The 11,275-nt window shown below is 50.7% G+C and overlaps 1 protein-coding gene across 2 annotated transcripts; it reads right to left on the bottom strand.

Annotated features, from left to right (window-relative positions):
- Positions 1 to 82: 82 nt before the first annotated feature.
- Positions 83 to 10,912, bottom strand: FBL (fibrillarin). Of its 2 annotated transcripts, none has more exons than XM_058709804.1 (9): positions 10,775 to 10,912; positions 5,207 to 5,365; positions 4,999 to 5,100; positions 4,816 to 4,910; positions 3,498 to 3,668; positions 2,647 to 2,779; positions 1,208 to 1,320; positions 298 to 443; positions 83 to 187 (listed from the first exon to the last, which is right to left on the bottom strand). In XM_058709804.1, the coding sequence occupies exons 1-9, from the start codon at positions 10,782 to 10,784 to the stop codon at positions 163 to 165; spliced, it is 954 nt and encodes a 317-aa protein (XP_058565787.1). In that variant the 5' UTR covers positions 10,785 to 10,912; the 3' UTR covers positions 83 to 162. The 2 variants fall into 2 exon arrangements, with proteins under 2 accessions (XP_058565787.1, XP_058565788.1); XM_058709805.1 differs by having other exon boundaries at positions 4,999 to 5,094.
- Between the last annotated feature and the right edge of the window lie 363 nt (positions 10,913 to 11,275).

The raw sequence follows: 11,275 nt of genomic DNA, 5'->3' as shown, positions 1-11,275 counted from the left end.
TCCACCCCCACCACCGCGCCAGTTGACCAAGGGAGCATGCGCTCTGTTGAATGGAGGTCGCTGAGCAATCAGCAGACGGGAGCAATGGATGAGTCTTTTAATAGAAAAACACACGTGTAACAGTAGCAACACAATCTCTCGCAATCCAGATGGCGCTGGGCTTCAGTTCTTCACCTTGGGAGGTGGCCTGTGAGAGGAAGGAGAGAGGGGATTCAGAGCCTGTCACCATTTTCCGGCACTCCTACCAAGGGCTAAGGCGCAGGGCTGTCTTGGTGGCTTCCAGGGCCCCCTGCTCACCTGTACACGCCCACCACCACAGCGTGGTCTCTTTCGTAAGGCTCTAAGGTCAACTGTTCCTGGGGCTTCATGTTCTCCTGCTGCATCTTTTTCACTTCAGAGGCAAACACGGCCTCAGCAGAGGCTGTGGAGTCAATGCAGTTGGCCTGCAGAAGAGAGAACTTGGAAGTCTGCAGCAAGGCTTTGGGCTTCTTTTTTTTTCTTTTGCTCTTTAAACCACAGGTATTTGTTTTTTATTGGAAACTCAGTGAAACTCAGGTTTTGGGAGTGGAGGGAAAAGACTTCATCACAGAAATTTTCTTCAAGTTGGTTTGGATTTACAACAGAAGACTTTAACAGAGACCTATTTATCTAAAAGCTAGTGTTTAAATTTTATACCCAGGGTTGTTTTTGTTTTATTTTCTCTTTAACAATAGTAATGCTGAGAATACAAAAACAAATGTAACAAAAGGCCAACAAATGGTGAATCTGGCTGAGGATCTTTATTTTAAAATACAACGTTTTTGAAAACGCACCGAACATTTACCTAAAACTTATTTTCTACCATGCTGTTCTAAACACTTCATATATATTGATAAATTTAATCCTTACAGACAACACTGAAAGAGATATGACTAATGAAGAAACAGGTACCCAGGTTAGGTAACTTGCTCAAAGTCACAGAGCAAGCTGGCATTCAAACTCAAATGGTCAGACTCCACAATTATTCACTTGACCAGTACCTTCTATTGCCAAACCCAAAGCCTTTTCGTTTTGCAGACATTTTTCATCATGTGCTATACGACTGGGGCAGGGATAGAGCTGGCTGGATGAGGCATCCGAGAATGGAGGCCTCCTCGTTTTGACTGACTGCTTGGCAGTTACAGAGAAGACACGACCACCCCACCTTAGATTCCACCAAGCCCTGTACCTTAATGGAAATCACAAAGTGTCCTCCATTACGAAGGAAGGTGTGGGCATTCAGGGCTACAATCCGGGTCTGGTCTGGCTGGGCCACATCGGCAAAGATCACATCCACCATCGCTAGGGAGAAAGAAGTGGCAGTTACAAATTGGATGTTAGATCTTCTCGGCTCCTCCCATGAGGCCTGTGCCCTGTTACCAGCAGGTTCCTGGCAGTCTTCCCTGCTTCCAGTCTCACATCCCCGCCACTGATCTCCCTCCCTCTGCAGTACCCCCAGGATGGGTCCAAGAAACCCAGTCACACCATCTATTCATTCCTCTTGTAAGTCACGATTGCCACCTACTCTGTGGCCAGCCCCGGGCCGGGTGTGGGGGACACAGAGATGAGTCAGACCCAGACCTGGTCCTCGAGATGCTCCCAGGTCTTGGGATGGGGGGTAAACAGACACTCATCAAAAAGGCAAGTAAAGGGGCGCCTGGGTGGCTCAGTCAGTTAAGCGTCTGACTGGCCTAGGTCATGATCTCACAAATTCTGAGTTTGAGCCCCACGTTGGGCTCTGTGCTGACAGCTTGGAGCCTGGAGCCTGCTGCAGATTCTGTGTCTCCCTCTCTCTCTCCGCCCCTCCCCTGCTCATGCTCTCTGTCTTTCGAAAATAAATAAATGCTAAAAAAATTCATTTAAATAAAAGGCAAGTAAAGGAAAACACTTACAGGCCAGAGTCCCTGCAGGATTGTCTAAATCAATCAATCAATCAATCAATCAATCAATCAATAAGTTGCAGGACAAAGGGTATTGTATGAATGCATGGGGGAAAAAAAAACTCCAGAGAAAACCAGCGAAATGCAGTTTTGTGTGTGGTTTTTTGTTTGTTTTTTTTTTTTTTTTGCAAAGTCTTATTTTTAAGCTGGTATGATTAGAAAAAAAAAAAAAGAGGGTATAATGAAAACTGACTTTTTGAAATTGGGAAAAGCAGCTTTTTAAATTGCTCCTATAAGTTACCTCTGAGGGTTGTTTATAAGGAGTTCCAGTTTTACATCATGCTTTCCAATTTTTTTTTTTAAAACAAAGTAATATTCACAACGGCCCTCTCAGCCAAGGCCACACTCAGGTTGTGCTTTCTGGGTTATGATCTCACCAGACAACGAGGAGGATGGGGGCTTTTATACATAAGCCAGGGGCAGCGTGAAAAGTACCATGTTCTGGAGGGAGGCAGGAAGTATGGGGGTGCCTAGGGAGAGGTGCAGGAGATCGAAGGAGGTTGGCCCTTCAGGCCTGCCAAACACCCAAATTCCACAACTTCACCTGCCTCCCCCTCCCCTTCCTCCCCTTCCTCCCTGCAGACTCAGGAGGCCTGCTCATTCACTCTGCTTCCACTCAGATCGGGATTCTGGCCACCTTTCCCAGGAAACCTGGAGTGGCCTGGACTACACAATCCTGGACCCCTACCTATGAGCATGCGGTATTTATGTGGGTGCCGAGCATCTTCAATAACAGGAATAATGTTGGTCCTCTTCTTGGCCAAGTTAATGAGGTCACGGCCAGAGCGGTGGGAGAACTCAACTGCATAGACTAGACCGTCCTACAATAAATCAAAAAATAGAAACACTGATACTGGTTCTTAGATGGAACACCCACTATGGGCCCAAACACTGCATGTGGCCATGCAAATCCCCATATCAAAACCCTACCATTTAACAACTATTGTTATGTCCATCTTACAGATGAATAAAGTGAGAGCCAGAGACATGAAGTCACCAGCCAACAGTGATTCAATCCTGCTTTGCTCCATTCAATCCCGCTTTGCTCATCTGAGAGCCGAGTCCCTCAATACGGCCTTAAAACGAAGAAGCTAGGGCACTGAGATGAAGTCTTAACAGCTAAGAACACTTACAATGGGCCAGGCACCGCTCTGTTATTTTACAGGAATTTACTCGTTTATCTTCACAGTAACCCTATTTTCCAGAGGGATAAACGGAGGCTCAGACAGGTTAAGTTATTAACTGCTGAAAGCCACCTCACTGTTAAATGCCACACCAGAGCCCGGGGTTTTTAACCACTCAATTATACAGCTCCTTTCCCTCCAGGCTAAGAACTCAGGAGTGAGGCTGAACAAGGCTTTGGAGACCAGGCGTTCAAGCTGCTCCTTCCACCCACAGGCACTTTGAAGACGGAGGGCCTAGCCCCAAGCTACACGGTACAGGGAGGCAGCCAAGGCCACTGCCTCCAGGCTGGCAGGGGCAGCCTCTCCCTTCCTTCCACCTCATCACCAGCCTTTACTCACCCCTCCATCCACTCACCGGGCCTACGATGTCAGACACGTGGGAGACAGTGGTGCCGGACGCAGCCCCGAGGTAGAGCACCTTGGCCCCTGGCTTGATGTGGATCTGGTCCACGCCGCCCAGGATTGCTGCTGCCAGCTTGGAGCGGAAGGGGTTCCAGGCACGGTACTCGATTTTGTCATCTCCCTCCTGGGCCGGGAGAGATGAGGATGGAAGTCAGTGCTGGGCTCTTGTGCTAGACCCCACTGCCCTCATCCCCAGGGCCCCAGGCGCTCATTCATTGTTCAAGAAATGAACACAGGTGGAAACCTGGGTGGCTCAGTCAGTTAAACATCTGACTTGGGCTCAGGTCATGATCTTACGGTTCCTGAGTTCAAGCCCCACATCGGGCAAGCACAAGCCCTGCTTCTCTCTCTCTCTCAAGAGAGAAGAGAGAGAGAAATGAACACAGGTACACATCAATGACCACAACACATGCAGGACCTGCCCACTCATGGAGGTTACTGATTCAGGTAGAAGGGGCAGGGACAGACGATCAACACAGAGATAAGATCATACAAGACAACAGCAGGACCTGTGCGATCAATCAACAACCATTCACTGTGCCGGCATGCCCAGTGTGCCAGACTCTACGCCAGGCATCGGGGATGCACAGAGAATGAGACAAAGACCCTTGTCCTCAAGGACTAAGTATGCACAGAACTAACACATATGGTACAGGAACCAGTGACAGGTGCTAAGGTGAAAAGATCAAGCCAGGAAAGAGGACATGAAGTATGGGGTGTGGGCTAAGGAGCAGGTGAAAACGAGAAAGGGTGGCCAGGGAAGAGCCCAGGAGACATCTGCAGTAGACCCTGAGGGAGGCAGGGACTGTGCAACTTGTCTGGAGAAGTGCATTCTAGGCAGTAGGAGAGGACACAGAAAGGCCCTGAGCAGGAGTGGGCCTGGCCATTAAGAAAATGGGATAACAGGACAGAGGGTGGGCAGTGAGGACTGCTTCTGACAGACTGGGTGGTGCAAGGTGGCAATGTGAGAAAGACAAGGTGACATCCGACCAGAGACACTGGGGGTGAAAGGAACCAGCCACACACACAACTGGGGGATGAGCAAGGAGGTCCGTGTGGCTGGAAGATGCGAGGTGAGGGAGTAGGGAGGGGGAGCTGGAATGCACACAGTCCTCTGGGCCACACTGAGGACCTGGGACTTTGACCTGAAGGCCACAGGGATCGGACTCGGGTATTAAGATGACCCTCTGGCTGGCCTGCACAGGATGCACAGTGGGGCGGGAGGGAGACCAGACGGCTGGCTACCCCATCAGCTAGGGCCCTGGTCTCACCGAAATGGAGACTCTCTTCTCTCCATAAACTGACTCTCCAGGGACCAGATTCTTGGTGACAAGCGCATCTTCCTTTCCTCGACAAATGAAGACACCTAAGTGAGGGGACCGGTGCAGGGTGAAGACTCTGGGCTGCACCCCACCGCACCCCACCCTCAGCAGCTCCCCGCCTTCCTCACTCACCTTCATGCCGATGGGGTTCGACCATCACATTCTTCCCCGACTGGTTTCCTCTTTTTCCTCCCCGGCCACGACCCCGGTTGCCACCAGACTGGAACCCTCCACCTACAAGGCAAAGATGCAGTGACACAGGGACATCCCATCTCTTCCTTCCTGAGCCCCAAGCCCAGGCACTGCCTCCAGACTGCATCCCCCCTACAAGGTCACTCACCACCTCGTCCTCCTCCTCCTCCTCCTCCTCCTCGGCCACGGCCCCTGAAGCCTCCACCACGACCTCTGCCCCCACCAAAGCCTCCTCGACCTCCACCACGTCCACCACGGTCACCAAAGCCTCCTCGGCCACCGAAGCCGCCCCCACGGGGGCTGAAACCTGTCGTGGCAACAGAAACAGGAATCAGGGCAACGAAGTTTGAGATGTTATTATTCCTATATCTGGTAATTCCACTGGAGGGTGTCCACAAATATCCACAGTAGCCAAAAAATCGGGCCCAACCCAGATGTCCATCGGCAGAATGGGCAAATAAAACAGGGGCACATTCATAATCAACAATGACGGGATCTACAGTTACACACAACAGATAGATTATGAAAATCTTAGGGTCATAATGTTAAGTGAAAAAGCAAGTTGAAGAAAACCACACCCAACATAGTATCTTTTATAAAGTTCAGCAACAATTAAAATTAAACAATGCCATGCCGTGTTGATATATGTGGTAATCCACGCCCCATGCCCCCTCCCCCCACCAAAATAGAGGCCAAGGGGATAAATGTAAAACTCATCCAATACTGAGTATCGAAAGGGAGAAAAATTACAGGGTGCGGGTAGGGGAGATGTAGGTTACTGTTAACATCCTGCTTTTCTCCGTTGGGTAGCAGATTGGCAGGATCCATTGTATTTTCCCTTCCTTCCTTCCTTCCTCCCTCCCTCCCAACCTCCCTCCCTTCCTTCCTTAAAGCGGGCTCTGCGCTGCCAGCAGTGAGCCCGATGCAGGGCTCGAACTCACGAACCATGGGATCACGACCTGAGCCGAAGTCAGATACTTAACCGACTAAGTCACTAGGTGCTCCTCCATTCTATTTTCAGTATTAGTCTGGAGAAGTGCAAATACCCGCCTGTGCGCATGCACCGTGGCAGCAAGGTCCCTCAGACCTTGGAAACATTTCCATGCCCTCCCACGTCTGGAAGAAAAGTGCCAACCCCCAAACAGAGGGGAGGTCGGCATGATGTATCCTTTCTGCTATCTGACCCCCCTGCTTGCAAACTTGCAGAAGTCCCTCCCAGCTCAGGGGGAAAAAAAACAAAGAGAAAAACTCTTGAATTGTCGTTTATGGATGGGCGACAGTGCCTAAGCAGTGTAGGGCTTGTGGACGTCATGCAAAGTCAGGAGGGAAAAAAAAGAGATTCAGAGAGGCTTTATTTTCACGAGCTCAGGTCAGGGCAAACTCGTTCCCTTCACTGAGCACAAAACAACGGCAGAGGCGGACGGAATTCGGGTACTAACAGATTCAGTATTTTCCTGTGGCGGTTCCCTAAGCTCTGCCGTACTTTCAGCCAATCACACAAGTTATAAAATAATAGTGCGAAAATTAGTGATGCTTTAAAAAATAATCTCACTTGATGTAAAACTGTTCAGTAGTAAGCTTGCTAGGGTTTTGGGAAAGGCACACCATATTCACCTCTATGAAAGCTTCATGCCTCATAATGGCGTTAAAGATGAAAACGCAGAACTTTTCAGCGCCATTCCTGATTGAAGTGTTAAAAATGGACAGTTTCAGAACTCCCCAGACATGACTCAGAGGTGCCTACCTTTCCTCCCTCTACTCCTGCAGTCTCCTGTCCACATGGCAGCTAGCGACTGCAGTTTTTCAAACTGCAAATTGGATCTCTCCATGCCCCTGCCCAAATCCCTTCAATGGTTTTCCATCCCATTGAAAACGAAACCCAGGGGCACCTGGGTGGCTCAGTCAGTTAAGTGTCCGACTTCGGTTCAGGTCATGATCTTGCAGTTTGCGAGTTTGAGCCCAGCATCGGGCTCACTGCTGGCAGCGCAGAGCCCACTTTGGACCCCGTCTCCCTCTCTCTCTACCCCTCCCCCACTCTCTCAAAAATAAATAAACATGGAAGGAAGGAAGGAAGGAAGGAAGGAAGGAAGGAAGGAAGGAAGGAAGGAAGGAAGGAAGGAAGGAAGGAAGGAAGGAAAAAAATACAATGGATCCTGCCAATTTGCTACCCAACCGAGAAAAGCAGGATGTTAACAGTAACCTACATCAACCCCATGTCAGGCTGTGCTGACAGCTCAGAGCCTTGAGCCTGCTTCGGATTCCGTGTCTGTCTCTCTCTGCCCCTCCCCTGCTTGTGCTCTCTTTTTCTCTCAAAAGCAAAAATAAACATTGAAAAAAAGAAAAGAAAAAAAAAAAAAGGAAAATGAAACCCAAATTCCTTTCTCTGGCTTCCAAAGCCCCAGATCAGTGGGCCTCACCTTTGGTTAATCCCTGGGACTTAGAGTGATTCTGATTAGTTGTCCAGTGTAGGGGCCTGACCATAGGGCTTTTTAAAGTTCCTCAGGAGATTCTATTTTTTTTTCTTTAATGTTTATTTATTTTTGACAGAGAGAGAGACAGAGCATGAGCAGGGGAGGGGCAGAGAGAGAGGGAGACAGAGAATAGAAAGCAGGCTCCAGGCTCTGAGCTGCCAGCACAGAGCCCGATGTGGGGCTCGAACTCACAGACCGCGAGATCATGACCTGAGCCGAAGTCGGACGCTCAACCGACTGAGCCACCCAGGTGCCCCTCCTCAGGAGATTCTAAATGTGCAGCCCAAACTAAGAACCGCCGTCACAAGGCTCTGGCCTCTGCTGACTTTTCTGACCTCACTCTTTCTATGCTGGGCCTCACGCTCTTCCTCCTCATGCTCGTCCTCCAGCTTCTAAACCTTTAACATTTGCTGTTCCCACTTCCTGGCTCCTGCAGACATTTGCTGGGCTCACCCACTTCTTCACTGCACTCGGGTCTCTGGTGAAACATTCCTTCCTCAGAAGGGTCTTTGGGCTCCCTACCTTGACCTGGCTTTCTTGTTCTTCCTGGCAATTATCATACGTGGCAGTTTTTACGTTATTACTGCCTGACTCCTGCACCAGAATCAAGGCCAAAAGGAACGGGGATGTTTTAACTGTTTCGGTCACACTGCACCCCCCAGCACCGTGCACACACTTGGCACAAAGTGTGGCGGGCTTGGTAAGCATTTAATCAACTGTCTGGTCTACTGAAGACTCCTAAACCCCCAGGTTCTGCCTCCAGGAAAAAGCACCCTCTCTGTTCATTCAGGAAACGGGTGATGACATGGTGACCAGAGTGCCCTGGTCCCCTCCCCTCAAGCAGTTCGTGTATCCCCTACAGGGCGATGGCCATGCCATTCACGGCCCTAGAGAGTAGGGAAGGTTCATGGGGATCTTGAAAACCTCATCTTTAAGACGGAGATACAGCTGTAACACAGTGCCCGCCTCACAGAGCTGTAAAGAATAAGCAAATGGCTTAATATACACAAATCGCTTCTCTCAATACACAGCCTGGAACACAGTTTAAGTATTCAGTGAGGGGACAGTGAGTCCCCCTTCCTCCTACTTAGGGGAGAAACCACCAGGCCTAAGAGACTCAACCCAGGCCTGATGGAACTGAGACCTGAGAAGTGTGGGCATGGCATGGGGTGCAGTGGGCAGGAGTCTCAAAACCTAGCCCAATCCATTTCAGCTCCAGGAGCCCAGAGAAATGTACTAGGAGTACCGGTTCCTCGGGAAAACACACGTTCACACACACTTTCCCAGAAGTTTGGGGGGCGGGGGGGAGGGTCCAACGGACCCCAAGTTTAAAACCTGCTCTCCTCTCCTCCCACAACCTTCCCCCATCTCAAAACCGGACACTCCATCCTTCCAGTTACACATGCCCAAACCCTTAGTTATCCTTGGCCCCTCTCTTAGACCCACATACAAGCTGCTGGCTCCATCTTCAAAACAGATTTCCAAACTGTGACAATTTGTCAGGCTACCACCCTGGGCCACACCCCATCATCTCCTACTAGATCACGGCAACAGACTTCCCACTGATGTGCCTGCTTCCACTTCTGCTATCCTGACGTCCTTCACACACAGAAGCCAGAAGCTGATCCTTTTAAAGCTGTGTAACAGACTGCATCCCGTCCCTGCTCAAAATCCCCCAAAAGATTCTTCTCTCAATCAGACTCAAATCCTTAGTGAAGGGCCGACTCTAGAAAACTTCGGCAACTTGAAATCCTAACACAATGAGGGAAGGGTTGGGAGGAAGGTGTATCGGATCACAGGGTCAGAGGTACACAGCCCAGCAGCCTCCACACCATTTCATCAGGAGATCCCCAAATGCTGAAGAGAAGGGGAGCTTGGGAGGGGGCATGGATCCACAAACCCTCCCCCCTCCCACCAGATGACCCCATCTCTCCACACATGGAATAAAGAAAAAAAAGAAAACAAACAAACAAACAAACCAGGAAAACCTGCACTAGGAAATACCTTCTGGGTCACAGTGGAAGATTCCCCTAAACTCTAGTGGAGCAAATTGGGGGAGGGGCACAGCCTGATTTTAAGAAGATCTGAGACACCAGGGAGAGGAACCTTTGTTCCTCTTGAGAAGAAACATAAAGATAACAATGAGAGGCAATACTATTATGTCAAGCACTGTGCTATTTTTCCTCAGCTTTACTGGGATGTAATTGACATACAACATCGTGTGAGGTTACCATGTACAACCTGTTGATCTGTACACTTTGCACTGCAAATGATTACTGCAGTATGCTAGTTTTCTCTTAACACGATCTTGCTAAATTATAACTGGGCGCCATTTTACTGATGAGATAACCGACTCAGAGAGAGGTAAAGCCACTTGCCCAAGGCCACACAGTAGCTTCAGAAGCAAAAAACTGAATTAAATTGACACCTTTCTGCTGTCAAAGCGAGGACTCCTCAATCTGCCACGAGGGAAGGAGGGGTGGGTTCATCAGAGTCTCGGGGAAAATCAAATGAATAAAATCACTCCTCTCCTTTGACTATCTCTCCCCCGCCACCCCACACGAATCGTATCTTGGGCTTGTGAAAGTTCTCACCGCGAATTATTCTGATCACTCAAACCTCAGGGATCCGCCCCCTCGGCAGAGTAGAGAGCGGGAAAGTGGGACAGAGAAGGCCACAAACTATCAAGCCGGGAGTCCTCATTCACCACGGCCCTCTCGGAGAAGCCAGGCTGGGGGCTAAGGGGACGATCGTTGCGGCGGTGATACGGAAGGCTAAGGGGGTTGGTTCTCCCCGAGCCCAAATCGGGACTCTCCACTTCTGAACCAAGACATTATCCCCAAATCTCAAGGCCAGAGATCCAAGACACCAGATGCCTGGATCCAGACTCTGGATCAGCACCCCCGACTGCCACCCCCTGTCCAATTCCCAAGACCCCTAATGAGGGCCTCAGTGAGATGAATCTTAGTTCAGGAACCCCCATTTCAGGCCCAGGACCCTCGACTCACGACCGTGACCTCCGAAGCCAGTCACACATCTCCAGACCAGGAACCCGACCCCCCGGCTCAGCGTCGGTCACAAGGCTCAACCAAGACCCCCTCGCCACAGAAGACCGGAACTAGGATCCCCCTCCCCACAAGAGACCGGATCCCCTGCCCCTAGGCCCCGCCCCTCCGATTCCGGTCTGGCCCCTCGATTCGTGCCGGCTCCAGTCCCAGACCCCAGACCCCACACCCGGCCTGCACCTGGCTTCATGGAGAGAGCTCAGCTCGGCGGGTCAGGACTCTGGAGCGTCCCAGACTACACGAGTCTGCTGCTTTCGCACGTGGAAAGGAACGCATGCGCGGCGACGTACGGCGTGTGACGCAACCTCGCAGCCCCGCCCCTCGGGGCCCCAGCCGGGGCCGGGGCCGGGGCGCGCGCTGTGGGCGGGGCTTCGCCAGCCTCTCAGGGCCCCGCCTTGTCGGTGGCTTAACGCGCGGCTTGTTGAGAGATCGCTTCCTTGAATGCGCTTCTTGCTTCTTCTTAACCCACCCCACCTCCAATCCCGTAATCAGGGCTAACCCCAGGCTTTGCCCTCTGTCCCTCTTCTCTATTTCCAATTAACTCCCTAAGGATCCTTCTACACCCAAAAGCCTTCCCTGACCTATATCCACCCCTAAGAACAGGGACCATACTGGGCTCCCGTTCATGCGCTGGTAAAAGCATTTAGGCACTGTTGTAGGCACTGAATACAGCAATGAACA

This window comes from Neofelis nebulosa, chromosome 17 (assembly GCF_028018385.1).
Source record: "Neofelis nebulosa isolate mNeoNeb1 chromosome 17, mNeoNeb1.pri, whole genome shotgun sequence".
Taxonomy (NCBI): Eukaryota; Metazoa; Chordata; class Mammalia; order Carnivora; family Felidae; genus Neofelis; species Neofelis nebulosa.
The sequence above is the reverse complement of the archived record's forward strand: the minus strand, read 5'-3'. Positions and strand labels throughout refer to the sequence as shown.

Bases quoted from the DNA above. Each gene is read 5' to 3' on its own strand.
- FBL (XM_058709804.1), bottom strand. The intron at 2,780-3,497 runs GTGAGTGGATGG...GATTTATTGTAG, and splicing joins TGTCTGACATCGTAGGCCCG to GACGGTCTAGTCTATGCAGT. The intron at 1,321-2,646 runs GTAGGGGTCCAG...CTTTCTCCCTAG, and splicing joins TAAATACCGCATGCTCATAG to CGATGGTGGATGTGATCTTT.